General features: G+C 41.2%; 1 protein-coding gene across 3 annotated transcripts; it reads right to left on the reverse strand.

Moving 5' to 3' along the window:
- Nucleotides 1–22: 22 nt before the first annotated feature.
- On the reverse strand, nucleotides 23–15,436 carry LOC117757087 (aryl hydrocarbon receptor nuclear translocator-like protein 2). Of its 3 annotated transcripts, none has more exons than XM_034577843.1 (17): nucleotides 15,215–15,436; nucleotides 10,144–10,243; nucleotides 9,936–9,974; nucleotides 9,805–9,846; nucleotides 8,904–9,061; nucleotides 8,728–8,810; nucleotides 8,533–8,625; nucleotides 7,840–7,957; nucleotides 7,552–7,701; nucleotides 5,643–5,877; nucleotides 5,064–5,170; nucleotides 4,691–4,841; nucleotides 3,840–3,895; nucleotides 3,621–3,732; nucleotides 2,725–2,815; nucleotides 2,138–2,234; nucleotides 23–592 (listed from the first exon to the last, which is right to left on the reverse strand). In XM_034577843.1, the coding sequence occupies exons 1-17, from the start codon at nucleotides 15,387–15,389 to the stop codon at nucleotides 435–437; spliced, it is 1,965 nt and encodes a 654-aa protein (XP_034433734.1). In that variant the 5' UTR covers nucleotides 15,390–15,436; the 3' UTR covers nucleotides 23–434. The 3 variants fall into 3 exon arrangements, with proteins under 3 accessions (XP_034433734.1, XP_034433733.1, XP_034433736.1); XM_034577842.1 differs by having other exon boundaries at nucleotides 3,840–3,898; nucleotides 15,215–15,435; XM_034577845.1 differs by lacking the exons at nucleotides 9,805–9,846; nucleotides 9,936–9,974 and having other exon boundaries at nucleotides 3,840–3,898.
- Nucleotides 15,437–20,618: the final 5,182 nt, after the last annotated feature.

Below are 20,618 nucleotides of genomic sequence, written 5' to 3' on the forward strand. Positions count from 1 at the left end.
ACATTGGTTGTTTACTTTTGTAGTTGTTGACTTGAAGTGGAAATTTACTCAATTTTGTGATCTTAACATTTATTCAGGTGAGGATATATTCAAGCTTTGTTTTATCTGAAATAAAATGTCTCACCAAATAATCTTCATTGACCCAAACTGAGAATATAACGTCTCCTCGTTTACCATTTGAACATCTAGTCTAGTTTATACTCTGTAACAAGTAACATACGATGCACTAGCATCATCCACACTGAAGTCACATGTCCTCAATGGTGGAGGTCTGCCATCTTGTGTCTGCAGCCAGCCTCTCTTGACACCAGTGGGTTCAGTTGTGAGACATCAGATCAGTCGGTGGCAAAATGTAACGACGGATCGCCCACGTTCATGGCAAACGGCAAGAAAACGGCACAAGAGCACGTAGAGGGGCGGACAGTCAGTGACCGCTAGAAAGGCCAGTGCAAGTCCTCAAACTGACCCGACTGACCCATGCTTATATCCGTCTCCAGCAGGCTCAGGATGACCGCCATGGCTGCCTCATCGTTGCTGAAGCTGCTCAGGCCCGGCACCACCATGTTGTCCAAGTCTAGCTGGGACGGTTCGCCTGCGTGAGAGAGAAAACAACATTTCTGCAAAAATCCTCCTTTAGAAACAGATACTGTTGAATATCACCTGTCTGAGACCTTCTGTATCTTTTAGGGTGTTTCCTAAAGTCTAAGTAAAGCCACCAACACATGATCAGAGGTATAACCGTTGTTTTCCAGTGTGAGGAGTGGTGGCGCCAAACCAGTGTGAACACTACCCCTGGCGTAGCGAACCACCTCAAAATTGCCACCAAGTGCTGAGCTCCAAGGTAAAATTATTTCAACTTTGTCCATGGCGGCCGCTGAAGTGCAACGGATGAGATAACAGCTGTTATGTAGTGGGCAGAGGAGACTTGATGGAGGAAAGATTAACTTTGTAACCATAAACAGATTTAAAAAAACAAGATAAACTGACAGTTGCTGTTGCCTAGAAACATTCACTTCCTCGTGTGCTTTTTGATGACGTATACCTGGGCAGTTTCTGCGCCCCACTGTGCAGCGAGTGAAGAAATGCTCCATTTCAACATGTCTTATCAGATGAAAGGCAGCTCTCATCTCAGTTAGGCTGCTGAAGGACATTTTACTCTTAGTTAGCACTTCTTTACTTGATATGACTGTATGACGTTTAACGTGGCTGCAATTAAGCCGCCTTTTAAAAGACCGACTCTTGGTCGAGTTGATTTAGCCACTCAAAGACCTTCCCTCTCTTTTAAGATCCTTCTGACAGCAGTCACCAAGCAGTTTTGTGTCTTTCTTCACAACAGTTTATTTGAGGACTTTCATTCAGGATGTAGACAACAGTGCTTAAAGTTCCACGTGACCTTGTAAGTGCATCGGACAGAGTACTTGTCTCATTAGATCTTAGTGCTGCACTTGATACCTCTGACCATCACATCCTATTACACAGACTGGAACATTTAATTGGCATTAAAAAGGAACCAAGCCGGTGAATCAATGAAGCCAGATGAAACCAATCCGTTAGCTCAACTTCAAGATTCCCGTACAGACATTAAGATGAGCTGCAAATATTTTCTGTAATTATACAATTATACAAAAGTGAAGTCGCAGAAAGTCTTAATCATTAAGTCTTTATTAATGAGTTAAGTGCTAGCTGCTCCAGCAGGCTAACATCACCTGCACATTACAGTCAGGCATCTTGAGTTTATTTAAGTCAATATAAAAGTGTGAAGAGAAAAGACAAAGCTTTATTTGGCGATATATTTGGCTTACTGTGATGTTTGTAAAAATTCATACAAGCACTTGTAGTACATTTTCACATAACAATGAATGCATGTGCTTTGCATTAACTTTGAAGGTTTAGTGTTATTTACATCATGTCAAACCAAACTGCATCTGTACAAATGTTGTTTTTCTTGTCATTAAACTGGATCACCTGATGAAAAGCCTGCATTTGTGAAATCATTGGTCAACAATATAACGAGAGCTTGACTGAGGTCGGGCATTTTGAAGCCTTTGGCCTTGTTCTGGGATCACAGCTCATTTTCTGATTATTATTTGAAGAGAAGTAAATAAAACTTGATTTATGATTAACTTGCGGTCAGTACCTGTGCTTTCAGACGTTCCACTGCTCGTGCCCGCTGCCGTCCTCGAGTCAGACTGGGACAGGGACGAACTGCCTGCTGTGTCCTCTCTGCTGGATGCCTGGAGAAATAAAGACATTTTACACAGAAACCAAGGTTTCACCTTTTTCTGAACTGTGTATTTAAACCCAAGATTACAGGTTGTACAAGAAGTTTACCCCTTATTCATTTCTTGCACACATTTTCTCTTACATGTGAATAAAACTGTCAGGTTTACAGAACACAGACTGGAAATACAGCTCAGACATAAACTATAATCATTTAATGCTTAATTTCATTCAGGATTAATGTATAGCTATTTTACTAGAAACAGAACTTCATATTATTGTAACATGAGGTTGTTAGAAGAAACTAACTCACCATTAACTTGCTTGTAAATGTGAAAAGAGACTAGCTTTCACTTTCATATTAACAGCACACAGACCTAAATTAGCACAACACTGTATGTCACTGTTCAGTAATTCTGTATAAAAACTCTACCTGAATATCACAGGACGTATAAAGTAGCAAGCCATGTATTTGGAGGATATAAAGAAATGTCAGTCACTCACACTCCTGCTGGTTTGAGGGGAAACCAGTGGACATTTCTCCTGGGCCGAGCCAAACGGACTGGAAGCTCCGCTTGATGGAGAAGAGTTCATCCTGCTCAAAAACACAGCGGCAAATACAAAAATCACTCTTCTATATTTATACAAGTCTACAGCGAGGTCCTGACATCTGAAACCACATTGAAAATCTCTCATGTTTTTATGTTAATGTGGAAATAATCAAAGTTTGAGGATGGAGAAACATGTAAAACAGGAGGTTTTATCAAATTAAGAAGGAGAAAAATACGATTCTGCACAATCTCTAGGTCAGTAATCCCATTTGAACAAATTTGGGGGTTTGTACAAAAGGTCAGATTCCCTCAGTCAGTTTAGTGTCTTCCATTGAAGCCTGTGTTTTGACGACACTCCGCTCATCAGAGGCTTGTTAAAGTAACAGTGCGTTCACATGGGGCTGGAATAATCTGAAAAATGTGTTCCCTACTGAGAAAATTCAAGTGACTAATGTGTCAAGTCGGAACTCGGAAAGGCAGTGATGTGTCAGATGCTCCTCCAGAAAATGAAATTAAGGTATTTTTATTGATTTGTTTTGACAACTTTTTTTTAGCCTTGCAGTTACAGAAACTTGCCAGCAGGAGGTGCTGCAGCCCCATCAGCACACCTACTTCTCCTGTCCTTGCTGGTTTGCATCTCTGTGAAGGAGGATTCATTCTGCAGCAGCAGGACAATGAGCCCAACACAACTCAGAGCTTAACTTGTGGAGTCTCAACTCCAGGGGAACGTACCAAAAACTAAGATACTCTGAAATCCATGTACATTTTTCAAAGATCCAACTCTAAATTGAGATAATGACATCATTTTTAATGGAGAAATTGTTATTATATTATATACACTCAATGCACCTGTAGGTGTCGATGAGCTCATTGGCGATTTGGGTCCCGATACTGCCTGCGTAGATCATTGTGCCCAAACCACTGGAAAGGCCGGGAATTATGGGTATTTGCTTAGTGTCTTCTGTGAAGAAAAGGAGAAAGTAAAATCATTGTTTGCATAATGTAAAAAAAATACATACACAACAGATAAATGCCTGTACGAATAAACAATCTGTATTTGTTTTTTACCTTGAAGTACTTTTGAGCCGATGGCCTCCTCCTCATCTTTTGTGTGACCGGGCCCCCTGCTGGTGAAAAGGAGTACACACTACTTTACCCATGAATATAATGTAATGTATGGTAATATGAAGCAGGATGTGGACAAGGTCAATATTAAAACATTTTTCCCACGGTTAACTAGATATTATCAGTTATTAAAGCTGTAAAATATGAGTACAAGCATGTGAAATTCCCTTCTTCCCATGGAGCTCAACAGCTTGGTTCCAGAAGTAAAAATCCCATTTACTTTTCTGAATAGAGATTTTAAATATCAGCCCTAATATTGTTACCATCCAGGGTTGACTCACCACAAGCTACCAGATTGTGTTTTCAACTGTGTTTTAAGAAATATGCATTTTAATTCACGATGTCAAGGAGACGTATTACACTACACAGGTGGAGATGCTGTTACCATGGAAATGTTAAAACCACAACCACTAAAATCATGTCGGCTACGATCGGATGGTTCAGTGTTACATTATGTTACCAGAGAGGAACCATGATTTCCCTTTCTGACATTTTTTAGAGACGAGGTCCAAAGAGAAAAATCCCAACAACAACATCATCAAACTCAAGAAGAAGCCCTGGAAGTCTTTGGAAAGGGGTAATTTCGCAATGCTTTATGGGATGTGTAGTTTCTTCACTCTTAACAGATTTTCTGAAATGCCACTGGAGAAAATGAATGGGAAATTTACTTCCTGAACCGGAACCGTTCTAAATGTGGACAGCCACTATTTCACTCTCTAATGATCCTGTATCTGAGGTGTTGTTGTGACACAAGAAGGACGTAACCACACCCTCGTGGATGACGCAATACTTACGAGATGACCCTGTTTGAAGACACGATAAACTCAACTTCTTTGGTCCATGGATTTGTGAAACTAAACCACTGACTCTGAAGCGAGACATAGGAGCCATGTTTTGTTTTGAACTTGTAGCGCTGTGTCTCAATCTTCTCTTTGCTTCGAAGAACTGCCGAGAGACCGGACACGGGTGTCAACACAAGGCACAGAGAAAGATCACAAAAAATAAGTTACTGTTGATACGAGAAAAGGTCACATTCTGTAGAAAATGTGTTTGTAAGCATGTGCTGCATTTTCAAGCATCATAAACATCTTGTGTGGAGCTACGACTATCGAGTCAATAATTGAGTCTGATATGGATTTGTAAGGCGTGCTGTCTTTGCTCCTTCACCTTGCCTGTGTGTCTCTGCGAGGTACTGCAGGTCGTCCTGGTGGAAGTACTCGTAACACGACGTGCCGAGAACTTCCTGCGGCAGATAACCGATGACAGTCGTGGCTCTGCGGGGAAGAGGGGATGGAAGGTTTCATTACTTTTGCCCTCTCCGTCCCTCTCGCCGTCGCTCAGGTTAGTGCTGCTCAAAAAACAAGTGACGGTGGAATGAAAAGCGGATGCTGTATAAATGAGCCTCTCCACATGTTAACACTTCATCAGTCACACATATGGGGTATTTGATCAAATGATTCACCATATTTGTGGTGTGAAATTACTTCCTCAAAAATGAGAAGAGATTTTCATGTGATGCCATCAAGATGCACATCTCCCTCTGAGAAACAATGGCAAAGACAGACAGGATTATCTCCACTGCCCAAAAAACCACCTCATGCTGTACGCCGAGAGGCCTCCTCGTCTCAACGCGCCCCCCCCCGGCCATTCCTTTCTTACCAGAGCCGTGCACTTAGAACAAACTCATGCCTCAAGACAGAGAGATAGATGGTGCAGATGCGGGTAGTTAGAAGTGGGGTAACTCACTGTTGGTCTACAAAAGTGAACTTGCCGTCGATCGCACAGCGGGTGACGAACTCGGTGGGCTTGACGGTGATGTCTTTGGGTGGGTGGTGGGACACGTGGGGGTGGAGGCGGCACACCATCACCAGGCAGGACAGATACGAGGTTTCTTTCTCGGCCTCTCCCTCCGGGTCCATCTGGCTGCTCGGCCAACTCCGCATGTATCCAGTGCAGTGGAGGGTGCAGTATCTGTAAGAGTCTGTCATTCGAGGAGAAAGTCACAAATCACTGCTCACACACAGGATCGGGACAATTTAACTGTTTCTATACTTGCATTCATGATCAACTGATTCTGATAAGTAATGAGTAATTATATCAGGATACCAGTACTAGGGCCATATTAGAAAAAAGAGATCAGAGATTTCCAGAATAAAGTCATAATATTACGAGTTCTATTCGTTCTGCATCCAAAATCTTGATTATCAATCTGTTTGTTGCTTGAGAAACCGTTATTAGGACTTTTTCACATAATATTACACCTTAATTCTCAAAATCTCCGATTTGTTTGCGCTTTCACTGGCTCTAATACTCTGTCGCATCAGGAGCACGGTGGAAATAAAATTTGTAAATTGGCGTTAGTCGTCCTGCATGACAGAACAAAACCAAATCGGATCTACTGCTTTTGTAATGTCAACAATCCATCCTGGTCTACAAGCAGTTTTAGACATTTAGACATTTAGACCTTGCAGTTTAAAATCCATCACTTTCCTTCCTGACACACTACAGTGCAGTTGCTGAGGTTTGCCACCGAGTGGCCCCACACCTCCTGTTTCTGCAGGCACCACAGTTAGGTTTACAGTAAGTGGGGTGTGCACCATCTTGGTACTTTGTGATTATACAATGCTGTTACACTGACCTCCTTCCTGTGCAGGAAAATATGTTTTAAATTGTGGCATCACTTTGGGGCAGGAAAAAAAAACTGTCTAAATAGACACTTGAATTCTTTCCATGAGGACAACACTCAGTAAAACTGACCCACATTGAGAAAAGTTAAGTAAATACTAATATTTTTGTATTTTATCCACAGACAGTGACAACATATGTAATTCTTTACAACATTTAACTAACTATCAATGTGATAGTTCATTTGTTTGGGATGAAGATGTTTAAATTCTGCCTGTGAAGTGTGAGACATGGATGGGGGAAACAAAAATCAGTAGTTGCTGTGGTTAATACTGTAATAATTAGCAGCTGCAGAGATATGAAAGTAGTATTTCTTCATTATTTCTATTGAAGCTGAGGTCATAGGAATATAGGTTAGGTTCACCTACTTAAATTCAACCCCAGCAAACTAGGTGGGGAGAGGGGACGAGGCGGGCGCAACCCATCCACGCCCTCGTCCGCTTCTCCACCAGATCCTTATCAGTTCATTTCTTTGTTCTCTACTGGGCAATCCAGGCAGGCCACAAATCTTCCACTATGTTTGTTTGCTTTTCACAACCTGCATGAGCAGTGAACTCATTGACCTCAAACCTGTTTAAATATCTTCTAATCTTTGAACACATATCCTCCATCCTCCTCCTCCTCCTCATCCTTTTGAGTCAAAGAGTTCATTTCTGGCAACGTGCAGTGTTGTTTTTCTGAGTAAACAGAAGAAGATTAAAGTTATCTTGAAGACTCTAAGTCACGATAGATGAACAGGCTCCACCCACAGAAGCTCGCACTACAGTAGCCGCAGCACTGCTGTTGTTGACTGACTGACTGACAGTTTGAATCAGGCCGCTCCTCTGTGCGTAATCACATGAACACATGTAGTCGGATCAACCAATTGGACTGATGGAGGAGCACACCTTCAGGCGTCTCAGACTGAACCAAGTTGGACGCTAAAACCTAAATTTCTCCAAGAGATGTTACTGTTGTTGTCTGAGCCCACCTTTCTTTTTGAAAGAGCTGGGCATGGGGCGTTTGTCTTCGTGGTTGCCTGCCAGCCGACTGTGCTTCATGCGACAGAAGAAGGCTCGCCGAGCCCCAGTGGACAAGTGGGACGCCCTGACGGGGCTGTCGGCCTGGACCTGAGATCCAGCTGCACACACAGACGCAGACAATAGTTAGGATTACGACACAGTGCTCATTCTCAGCTCGTCTCAACTCCATTTCTTTCAGCACCAATTTTGATTAGTTATCTTCAACTCTTCCAAACAGACATGGTGAAGAGACTTACTTGTTGCATCAATGAGGCGTTGGCGAGGGTGCAGCTCTGCAGACGACAGCTGTTCCTTCACCTTGTTGATGTCTTTGGGGTGGATGAAGTCGAACAGGCTCTGCCCAGTCAGCTCCAACTGTGAATCCAATGACACATATATTAACTCACCTTGCAATCATATCGGTTTTACTTAACCGTCTTTATTTACGTCACACGAGCAGATTTGCTTTGATTCTTCCACCATTTTCCTACATGATGTGCTGTTTACTCAGTTTCATATTCATTCTCACTGTATCAAAACTTGATTTGGAAGATATGGAGATACCTCCCCTTGTACACATCAGCTCCGCAGACAGTAAATGTGTAACTGAGCAGCGTGGATGCAACCAGAAGAATTGCTGCAGCATGTATACTCGTCAGTCATTTAGTGCTTAAGGCTTAACATGCTGCAAAATGTGGTCAAGAATATAGAGCAAGTGTGTTTATTATTCTGTTTATTTTAATGAGAAAATACCCATAACATTATGAGAATAAAGTGGGAATTTGACAAGAATATTTTTGGGGGAGAATAATGTCGTAAAGTTACGAGATTAAAGACTTAATAGTATTATAATAATTATATGTAGTAGTCATTTTACGAGAAAAAAGTCGTAATAATAAAAAAAAGGAGAATTATTATATATAGTATAATGCAGCATAGGTGTAACAAACCTGGCTAAAGTTGAGGATCTTGGAGACGGACTCGGAGAGGAAGAGGATTTTTGCCCGGTCACAACTTACAACTAACAGGAAACCGTCTGCAGCCTGGAAGGTAGATGGGTGGACATATAATTACATATTAATAGACAGACAGATGAATGTATATATATCGAACGGGACTTGTTGGGGTCCCACATGAGCACGTACGCTGAGCAGAAGGTGCCTGAGGTCATCTTGATGCAGGATGGAAGGCTTGTGGTTGGTGTCTGTGAAGGCGCCGCTCGACCCAACTGGAAAAGAAAAAACAGTAAAGAGCAGGTTTCGGACTGAACAGAAAAGAGACGTTGCCGACAGTTCAAATCCCCAGGCGGGTTCGGAGATACCTTTGAGGCCTTTCAGGTGGTGGACAGCCTTCCTCAGCACAGTGAGCTTGTCCAGTCTTCGAGTCAAGGGCTGACAGGCGGGGATCATGGCCGACAGCTCGTCAATGAGGTTGTTCATTTTATCCCTTCGCCGCTTCTCGATCTGCCGGTGAGGCTCCCTGTGGATAATATGCAAATATAATAAATGGAGTCAGCTATTAAGACGGTCTGTGCTGCATAATTTAAAATAAAGCGTACGTGTTCAAAATCCTACCTGCTGTGTCTGCTATGGGCCGAAAAAAAAACTATAACCTTATTTTAATAATGCAGGTATTTAAAAATGGTGAAAGCTGTTATGGTATTAAAATAGCTACTGACGTCACACATTAAATCTACCAACCGTGGCATGTGTACTGTAAATGGTCATGGGAAGTGCAGTGCCAGGTTTGGGAGATGTGACATGTTCAATCATTATCATGAAGATCATTCTGATAAGTACATTATTTTTATTTCCCCATATTAGACGGACGCAGACACACAGGTGCTGATCTCCGTCATGGCAGCAACATTCATAGAATGCCTTTCTCGTTAACAGGTTTTCTGCATAGTAAAAGCACTGCAGATAAACCAGGTAGGATGAACACAACACATTTTCTGACTTCACTCCGCACCATAGACTGTTTTTAAAAAGCTCTGCGCACAACATCCAGTATGCAAACAATAAAGAGTGACAGTATGTGGTAGAACTGTTTAAGGAGCACTCACTATTGACAAGGAATAATTCTGAAGTAGCTCCAGAGCATTAACATGGACTAAGCCAACAGGCAGCTTTAGAACAGACACTACACTAGTAAGACCAATCAGAACCACCAAGGTTTTTGGGTAATGAAATATAGAATATAAAAAAATGCAGTGTAATCACCTGAAGCATTTCATTTTGACTTGCTGATCCTCTCCTTCAGATCTAAAGACAAAGAGATTTTTAAAAAATCAGATTTGTCGTTCTCTCATAACACAGTGTGTGTGTTGAGTAAAGAAAAGAAGGAAGTGTACCTGCTGAGGTCATCTTCCATCTCGAAGTCAAGGCTTTGCCTGTAGGATCAGATGGGACACGTGTATGTACGTACATGCATGTGTGTATGTATGTATTGTACAATGAGAATAATGGATGGTGATCAAGGTGTATTTGTCTGAGAAAATGAAGTAAAATGACACTGATTTTCATGACCGACACAATGAAACAACATAGCGCTGCTCTTACTGTACATGGTCGTCTGACCTCTCCTCCACATCTCCCTTTCGTTTCCTTGGCAGCTCGACAGCTGGCAGCGACGGGCCCGCTTGCCTCGGCCCTTCCTCCTCTGCAGCAGGATCGGATGCAGGAAAAAAAAAAAAACATCACAGTGACATGAGACACGGGGGAAAATAAATATATCAACCTTGAGATCTGCTGTCAGATGCTCCATTAATAATTCACCATGAATTAATGAATGAGACTCGCTCTGCCAGGAGGGTTTGACACGTTCGTAGCACATATTCAGCAGCGGATGAGAAAATTCATCAGGAAGAGGGAAGCTGACTTTGACTCTCGTGCAAAAGCCTCCAACCAAGTAAAAAACTGAGTATTATTTTGATAAGTTGCATCAATGCACCTTAAGGTTACTAAGATGCCATATATTCAGCTAATTACTGGCAACATCCAAATGTCACCTCTCATCTTTGAACCACTGGCAGTGATGTACAGTGGTGATCATTTACAGATTCCAACGCATTTCTGAGTGCAGGAGTGGCAGAATTCTTCGAAATTCGAAAACAAAAAGGAAACTCCAGCAAACTGGTGGAAGACATGTCATGAGGGTGTGAGCTACATGTGTGTGTCCTTGATTTTGCAGCTTAACACCAGAGAATTATACTCAGTAGTGTTTTGTTTATTTTGAAGTTTTGGTCATTTTTAACTAAAACCTTCAACTTGGCTGACAGAGAAAAAATATCTCTCATGAAATATTGGATTAATGAAAGATTAATGAGAATAGGATTCATGAAAACTAATGATAGTATGCATTTCTATATATTGTTTAAAGGGTTTTTCTACTTCGTCTCACGCCAAACCTGCATTATCCCATCTCCCCACACACACACACACATACTTCAAATGCTTGGGCTCAGTTGTCATCTGTTTCTAGGCGAACCCTCACTGCACTTTCTCAAGTCTGCCATTGCACGGCGCCAAACCTCCAGCTGTACTTGCTGTTTGTCACTTGAATAGGCACGTGAGTGTCAATGGGGTTTGGGCTATCATCTTACCTAAGGTTTATATAATGCTGTAACAATGACCTACTTCTCTTTTAGGACTCCCATACTCTGTATAGTGACTTTCATCTGGGGAAAGAAAGTGATGATAAAAGTGGAAAAAGCTTTTCACTGTTGACCATGACTATCCCACATGCTCCTTTCTTTTTCTTGAAAAGTAAGAGAGTTTGACTGATCTTTACTACTGTGTCATGCACATTATGTACACAGCCTAAAGCAGGCTTACAAGACACCATTATTTAGAAAAAGAAGTTAAGTAAGTAAAAAAAAACTAAAGAAAAAGTACAAGAAAGCATAGAACTAGAGATAATGGTAAAGATCAGATTGTATCTGCCAGTTTTACAATATTAACTTGGACACTGAATAAAATAATGTACATTTAAAGCTTTACAGTTGATTTCAATGATTGTCCTCAACTTTTGCACGTAGGTATAAATATCACTTTATTTTTAAGGAAACCAAGATGTAAATCTGTGAGGAAAACCTGACTGAATCTTTCCACGGGTACAAAACACAAACTACTTCAAAGTATTCACATGAAGCTTTTAGCCAAAGGAAAACGTTTTACAGTTCCATCAGTAGTGGACTTTATTATATTTGAATCCCTCCCAAGGAGTTTAGTGGGTCATCTCTGACGCAAAACTGGAATGTCGGAGTGAGCGCTTCATGCTGGCCCTCCATTCCACCCACCACAAGCTCTGCACTGCACACCACCTCCAACGTCACACTGTTTCCTAGTCAGTATTTTTTCACCGGATCCCTGTGCCAGCTGAGCGGCTGAAACGTGCCGTCTGGGAGGCCACAGTGATGTCAGCTCTGTGCAGAGCACGTATGGACAGTCAGATACATGAGTCACGCGAGTGTGGACGAGAGGCCAAGCCTGCAGGGCAGCACATGACGTGCATATTACTGACACACACAAACTATGCATGAAATGACCTACATGCACTTCTTTATGGCTTTTTGTTGTTGTTTACTCCTAAATAATACATATATGCTCCAAGATCATTTATCTATACAACCAAACACTCTGAATAAACGCGAAGAGGATTTAAAGCCCTTTAGCATTAAACCTCCGCACTACATTTTTCAAAGGCTGGAGAGTCTGTAAAGCTGTTGTGCACAACCTTCAGACTCAGGCGTACAACAGCACTTCCTTTGGTGGATATAAAACAGAGTTGACTGTTCCAAGGCCACAGTTTGGAAATCTATCAACAGAACCAGGCACAGTTTCATGGAAACACTAGTGCTCCATGTCTGTAAACACTGACGGGGCTCTCTCTCATGCAAGTTTCCTGGAATTGTGATAAAAAAATACTGTGATCAGGAATAAACCTTCTTATTATTTTTTGATTAAATTTGATATTATTTTGAGGATTCATCATTATTTGGTTGATTAACTGCCCATCAACTTCATAAAGCTGGAATCAGACACATAGTATAAATCCAAAAAGAGAGAGATGCAAAACAACCACAAAAAGATGCTAAATGACTGCAAACAGGGATAAAATAACTATAGACGCCACAAACCGACTACTGAGATGCAAAACAGCTTCATAGAGATGCAAAATGACACAAAAATTAATACAGATATACATAACAAGCCAGAGAAGACAGAAGAGACATAAAATGACTTTTCCCCTCAGAGAGTTGATCCACCTGAAGAGTCTTCTACCTCTAACTCCTTAAGTGAGTGTGTGCAGGATGTTTCACACATTGTATTACAATAAATACATGTATTTTAAATGATGTTTACAGGCAGGGAGCTGCATATATGCTAGAGTGCAGGAATATGAAAAAGGGTATGGGAAATCAGGCAATAGTAGCAGGTTTTATGCCAGCACTTGTCAACAATAGTCACACTATGCAAGAGGCTTTAGTAGAAAGCGTGTATTCAAGAGTCTGTGATCCATTGTCATGGAGAAGGCGCTGGTTTAAAACATTTCTGAAATAACTCCATCTAAATATTTCCACTCAGTGAGAGTTAACTGGCAGCTACCAGACTTGTAGGCTTAACTTGAACAGCAGAATTTAAAATAAAATGTTGAGACTTCAGTGAGGGACTTAAGCGTCTTCAAATCTTCCCTGAACACAAATAAACCTGGTATTAAAAATGTCAACATAAGCTGTTGTAGGAGTGGGAGTTTCCTGTACGAGTAATGTTTAACAATGACTGTATAGAGTCTCACGCACTTGTTAGTAGTTTATGTTTTAATAGACTATCAGGGGGATATATTAGCAAGTAATATCCATTTAAAATTCACATACGCCTCATATTGATTTGTAACTTCCTGCCGGAGTAGGTCACCTTGTGCTCTGACCAGGTCACGTACCTGATTAACAAGGTGACCATGCTTTCAAAGTCGTGGCTCCCTATTGATTCACAGTTTGCAATGTTTATTAAAGCCTTAGATAAATGACTAATAACCCATTTATTCAAACTGGCTTCTGTTGCACCAAACACATTGTTGTGTTTGAATGAATTGCATTTTTATTTTCCTTTCTCTTGCCAGTTTATCAATATGTTTATTTGCTTATATTTATTGTGTATTCCTACATCCTGGTGTTATTCTATTCTTTACTGACTTGCTTTACAAGTTAAACATTTAATATTTAAGGCAAATCATGGGGAACAGTTTAAAAAATATAACACTAGGTTCAAAGATACATCCTAGGAAGCGCTGGGACACTTTGTCAGTGATGTTCCTGAGGTCACCAGGTGTTTAAAAACAAGAAAAAAACATTGTAAAATGAATAGGTAAGATCGGATCGCTCCAGAGAGAAGGAGCTCTGACAGAAATGGCCCGACCAGCCCCGGTGCTCAGCCAGCACCATGGAATGGAGAGCAGGGCCTCCACTGACGACCTCAGGTTGAGATCCGGTTAAGTTTAGTACATATGGCGTTAAAAAGATATGTAATGTTCTTCGCTACAAGTCCAGAATGGGTCCTAAAAATTATCCCTAAAATCTTATGTAAAACATATTCTAAATGTTGCTGGAAGCCGGTGAAGAGAAGCTAAGTATGGGTTGATTAAATAAAAATTGGATTTGATTACAATGGTGGAATAGGATCTTTTAACACAAACTGGTAGCAGCCTATTAACCAGACGACATTCTGCTCGTATTTAAACCCAAACTGTATTTATTATAGTTGTGTATAAGTGTGAAGCTAATGTGGCTTCACAGGTTCCTAGACGGTACTTGCAGGCCCTATGGGTGGACCAGCGCCCCCTGCCGCTCGGTGAAGGCAGCGCTGCTCTACTGTTCTACTGACCTAGTTTTGAACGGAGCTGAACGGGTCTAAACTACAGCTCCCAGAGGGCAGTTCGGTGAAGGATGGACCAATAGAAACGAAGCGTCCTTCAGAACAACAACACTGACAAATGACATTTAATGGTTAATGTGACACAAATATTTAGTTCGGGCCAGGGAGGGGGGGGAAAGAGAGTAGTTGTCATGGTGACAGTCACTTGCACTCCCTCCCTCCCTCCTCCTCGTCCCGCGGCACCGACACTGAGCGAGGCTACCCCCTCCGCGCACGTCCCGCCGGAGACGAGCACGTAGCACAGAAAGATGAATGGACACCGGTACACGCGCCGCGGCCGCTCGCCGGCTGCCAGTCGGTGTCTCCTCGGCGGCGGGTTACCGGACAGGTGCCGCAGGGAGCCCCGCGCCGCATTAGCCGGGATGCTAACCATCAGTGCCTCCGCGATGCTAACCAGGCGGCGGCGTCACAGCAGCAGCCGTTAGCGATGTCACCGCCATTGAATAAAGTTGTACAAACAAAACAAACAAACGACTCAATAAACCGCGTTCCTCTGTAATGCCCGCGTTGGAAGTCTGAGCCCAGTGCGCGTGTGAAGAGGCTGAATAACTTCAGAACTACTTTCTCTCAAGTAGCGTCTCCTCTGCTTTGATTTTCCAGCCAAGTACTGGACACGTGATTTAAATGGACGCGGTGATGACAAATGAAGCAGCGGAGACACCCTGCCCGGTAGCGGTTGTTGTTGTCGTCTTCCTACCTTCTGGCCTGCCCGCCGTCCCCTCGGAGTCGCCGGCCGACATGCCGACGGACTGGAGCCGCTGTGCCCGCTGCAGGCTTCGGAGCGCCGCGGCGCATGTGGAGCCCCCAGCTGTAGTAGTGGGGATGGGGAAGAGGAGGGACAAGCCGCCGGTGTGTTGTATAATTGACTTCATTTTTTCCCCCCCCTCGTCACTCTCCTCCTCCCGTGTGTGTGTTCTTACAAAGGGAGGGGGAGGGGAGGGGAGGGGGGTGTCTGTGTGTGTGTGTATGTGGGGGGAAGGGTTCCATGCACACCCTTTAGGACGGAGGAGAACAAGGAGGTAGAGTGCACACTTGTCTCCTTCCTCGTGCCCTGTACACGGTTCATTCATGCCCGTGATGGCAGCTGCCTCCCATTCACCTCGTCCCACTCGGGAATCAGCGTCTCGCTACTATCATCAGCACTAAACAGATCACGTGAACATGATGGGATCCCTCAAATATATTCAATATTTACATGTATGCAGTGTCTATAGATTCAGATTACATATTCTCATATTTTCAAATATATAAATTCAATTTGCCTTGAATGATCATTTATGTGTGATTGTGTTTATACACACACACACACACATTCATATATAGTTATTTATTTATAGTATTCTGCTACTTAGTATACTATGGTGAAATATCACATACCATTTTTATACTCAAATTCTTATTCTATACCATACCTGCATATATACCTTTAACAGTCTATATGTATATGATTAAAATATTCAAGCATCCTCTTATGACATCCAGCCAGGATATAGACATAAAAGTGCAAAAATATAGAGAAATAAAAGCATGAAAAACAACAATAGTAGCAGCTAATAACTATATACATACTGTTTGTATGCATCTATTTCAGTATTTCATATATATTGCACAAATACAGTTTCCATCCTCGTGCAAGCATCCAGTGCTACTGCACTTTACTCAAGTAGATTTCTCTACAAATTATCACCTGCAGTAAAAGATGTATATTATATCTCGATTTATATTTATTGCCTGCTGCTGTAACCCAGGAATTTTCCCCGCGTGGGATCAATAAAATGTCTCTTATCTTATTAAAATCTCACACCCTGTTCGCCTTGTATAATCTGCACAGTGAAGGTAAAGCATCAAAGGGAAACAACACAAAGAAAAAGGGACTTTGCTTCAGAATCAGAACCAATTCTGGTTTGCACTTTCAAACCAAACTATTTCCACTTAGAAAAAGATTGCGTGTGTTTTTCGTGAATAAACTTCACACATATTGATGCTACAGCGTTGAATTTCATGAACTATAATGTGGGGCGAACATATCTAGGCCTCACCAACTACTTCCAAACTACTTTATTCTAAGGGTGTCCTCCTTTGAAACAACAACAATAAAAAACTGCTCGTAGTGATACATCCTCTCGAGCGCGGACGATCTTTGGCCCTCACCTACATAGTGTAACTCGAGACTTCAGCACGAGACTTTATGTAAGAGAGGAGACCGCACGTGCCACGGAGAAACGTGTTGACCTATATATTACAAAACTTAGCGGTCACGTGGCGTGGGTTGCATCGTTAACCCATTTAAGGAGCGTCCGCGGAGAAAGTGGCGTCACGCGTGCACGTCCACCGGCCCGGAAACGGTATCAGAATGGACGGGACACACGCACGTAGAGGACAGAGAGGCGATGGGAATAAAGTTGGTTTTTGATCTGGCTTCAAACTCTTTTGATTTTATAAAGGATATAACGTTTATAAAGGAAATTGAGAAGTACAACTTCTTCCTCAAAAAACAAAAAAAAGCAGTAAAACTATGAATACATGCAATATTGTTTATGTCTTTATGTGACTTTTCTTTTTTACTGCATTTACTTATTCTCTGCTTGTGCATTTCATGTTGGGTTAACTTCCTTTATATTCTCTTTTTCTGTTTATTTTCTGTCAATGATTCACCTGTATGTGTTTTTCTCTGTCATCGCCTCCACGGTTTGAAATATAGGATGAAAAAAATTTAAAATAGTATCTTTATCTATGTAGTACTTCACAAAACAAAGTTACAAAGTGCAGTACAAATAAAGTATGTATTTATCTCTGTCATCGCCTCCATGGTTTGAAATAAAGGATGAAAAAATATATATCTTTATCTATATAGTACTTCACAAAAAGTTATTATGATGGTGGAATTATAGCATTGCCTGAAAAACTCCCATAAATTCACACATACATGATTATTATTATTTTGCTAAGGGTCCTACACATGAGTGACCATGTTTTTATTCAGTGTCAAATTCTATTACACTAAACACTATTACACCGTTAAACTATTTTACATTGAAATAGATTTATATATTACATTATGCCATGGTGTTCACTTCTGTACAAAAAATAGTGTCATTTTTTTATTTGCCTTTACAGGCTTTTTCACATTCTAAACAATAAGAAGAATGAACAGATTTGTGTCTTGGGGGTCTTGGCTGGTGATCTTGTCCGGTTCGTGACCTCTGTGTGTCACCAAGCTCCACCATGGCTCTTCTTTTCCTGACTCACAAACAAAGCTCTCTCTCTCTCTCTCTCTCTCTCTCTCTCTCTCTCTCTCTCTCTCTCTCTCTCTCTCTCTCTCTCTCTCTCTCCCTGGGTCTGCAGCAGAACTTTCACATCAGCTTCACATAAACAGGAAGGGCAGAGACATGAGACTGAGATGGGGCATTTAAAAAGCTGGAAAAAACTTCAACACATCTCTACTTTCTTTGTGGAGCATCAGTTGATGAATGAAATGGAAAATACACAAAAGCTTTACGCAGCACAGTAAGGGACCAACTGCCCGAGGGTCTTTAAGGAATGTTCCATCCATTGAAGCTTTTAAAGCTAAATTTGATTTCATTATTTTTTATATGTTCCTGTATTTATAAGTATCATTTTACTCCTTACTGGATTTTTAATTTGTATGCAGATGTATAGAGGGTCACAGCATTATTTTATTTTATTTGTTACATATGTCTATTTTATTTGTATTATTTTACTCCTTAACATATTTGTAATTTTCTTTAATAAAGATGTATCCTTTTTGTTTTTTTGACCTCTTATTTTGCTTAAAATTGTTTCAAACTGTGATTTTTATTTTTAAATGGATATATTTTGATTTAGCCTTTGTGTTTTTTTTCCAATGTGCCTGTACCTTGAATCTGCCTCAGTGTATGATAGTTGCTCTATAAATAAAACTGCCTGTAAAAAGTATAGCTTAATGAACTATAGCTTTGGGTTGATATGCAGTCAGTGGGCGGTGCAGTGTTGTTTGACAGTAACGGGGTCATGACATGAACATCAGGTCAGAGACTTTGCTCAGGAGCATTCACAACCACTTCAGTAACTTGTTGTTGGCTTTCTGCAGTAACCTGATTTCTTTGATGTAAACCACAAACCTGGTTTCCTGAATCAGAATAGGCCATTAAGGAAACCCGGTTAACTGAATGGAGAAAGAAGAATTCTTGACCACTCGACCACGTAACCCTGTTTGTAAGGAGGCTGCAGCTCCACGTGAAAAGATAGATGTCAATCATGTGGACATGTGGGTGTCCTCCTTGTTTGTGCTGCATTCAAATCAAAGCAGTTCCCTGTTAACACAAGTTGTTAATAGTTTTCTACAGGTGCAGCAAACAGATCTGACCACGAAAACATCAACCGCTAACTTCATATTATTAATCACTACAATAATAAGCAATTTAATATGTATTGTTTAGGAGTTAATATGATCATGTGTATGTAGACTGATCTCGGGTTTCCACTATAATCACTGCACAATTAGATATTAAGTTAAACTTTGATTATCTACAAACACTGTAGTGTCCCAAAAAATATTTTTATAACAAATCAGGCCAATTAGCACCTTTGTGACTGCATCACATTTGTGGATTGACAAGAAACAGGATCATTTTTGCATTTATCTGTAACAATTAATTTGTGCAGATAGAAGCATTTAAAACAGAAATGACCAATCAGACAATAACAGCACGTGAGCCAGAGGTGCCCATCCCTGATCAGCTGGAAACTGCTTTGGTGCGTTTTAAGAGCTCCCCCTAGCGGCACAGTTGGCGCTTGCAGGGACAAAACTGACACATTGTTGCACTGAGGGGAGGCAAATCTTTACTGATGTTTTTTTGTTTTTTTTGATATGTTAAGAGATTTAATAGGGGGAGATCTAATAAAAAGTATATCTCATTTGCCTGGTAGAGGTTCAATATAAAGGTTTTATTCAGACCTGGACTTCACAAAACATTTGAGCAATATCATCAAATCAGCTATTGGTCAAATCTGAATTATTGCCCAGATCCTTTCTCTCATTCAGTGAGAGAAAGTGATATCACAAACTGATATTCATGCTTTGGTCTCCAGTCATATGGATTATTGTGACTCATTATTTGCAGAACTGCCACAGAAATGCATCAACCGCCTCCAACTTGTTCAAAATACAGCGGCTAGAGTTCCTACAAGAATATGAACATAAAACCCCCATTCTCGCCCTATTGCACTGGCTAGAATTGATTTACACGTTTTATTACAAGCTTTTAAAGCTCTGGCCTTGCTCCCTCTTATATTGCTGACCTTTTAATCCCGTCCACACCTGCTCGTACTCTCAGATCTGCAGAACCAACTGTTGCTCTCGGTTCCCAAGGTAAGGCATGAAACAGAGGGTGGCAGAGCTTAGGCTCCACCACTATGGAATAACTTCCCACTGGGAATCAGACACCAACTTGTACACACTCAAAGATATCAGTTTAAGTTCTGTGGGAAATCTGTTCATTCAGTTTCGTGTGATCTTGCTACCAAACAAGTAAACAAACAAAACATAACCACCTTGGTGGAGGAAGTAATACGTTGTTTCAGTAACACTCTCAAAATGTTTCCTTAGACCTTTTCTCAGGCCTCCACACCCCATGTGTTTATGGGAAACGTGCTCTCAATTTAGTGGACCACTTTTAAGACCCGCCTGCCTCACACCCTCAATAAAATAAAACTCAAAACCTTTTAGTGTTTAATTTTTTATTATTTTAAGCATTTTATCTACATAAAAACTCACCAGTGTGAATGGATATATTAATGAACCATCCCTCCTTCACTCCACAGAAAGCTTCCTTCAAGTGTCTACAACAATATGTACATCATTACACCTAAAACACATGGCCTGCGGAGGGCTTTTAAAGCCTTGGTTATGGGGAGCCTGGATTCTTGCTTTTACAAGGGGGGGGGGGGGGGATTACACATTATGAGCTAAATTGCTGCGCTCTGAGGTTTCTGAGGCAGAGAAGTAAGTGGACTACTTCAATCTAAATCTAGACACTAGATGTGAATGAGTTACATTTTAGTTTTGTGTCACTGCCTTACATTTTGGGATATATACATTT

The sequence above is a fragment of the Hippoglossus hippoglossus genome, chromosome 23 (genome assembly GCF_009819705.1).
Source record: "Hippoglossus hippoglossus isolate fHipHip1 chromosome 23, fHipHip1.pri, whole genome shotgun sequence".
NCBI classification, from domain to species: Eukaryota; Metazoa; Chordata; class Actinopteri; order Pleuronectiformes; family Pleuronectidae; genus Hippoglossus; species Hippoglossus hippoglossus.

Excerpts from the sequence above, each read along its gene's own strand:
- LOC117757087 (XM_034577842.1), bottom strand. The coding sequence starts at position 15,389 with ATGAAGTCAATTATACAACACACCGGCGGCTTGTCCCTCCTCTTCCCC. Across the intron at positions 8,626-8,727 it reads TCAGGCACCTTCTGCTCAGC|GCTGCAGACGGTTTCCTGTT; the intron begins GTACGTGCTCAT and ends TCTACCTTCCAG. Across the intron at positions 2,235-2,724 it reads CCCCTCAAACCAGCAGGAGT|GCATCCAGCAGAGAGGACAC; the intron begins GTGAGTGACTGA and ends TTATTTCTCCAG.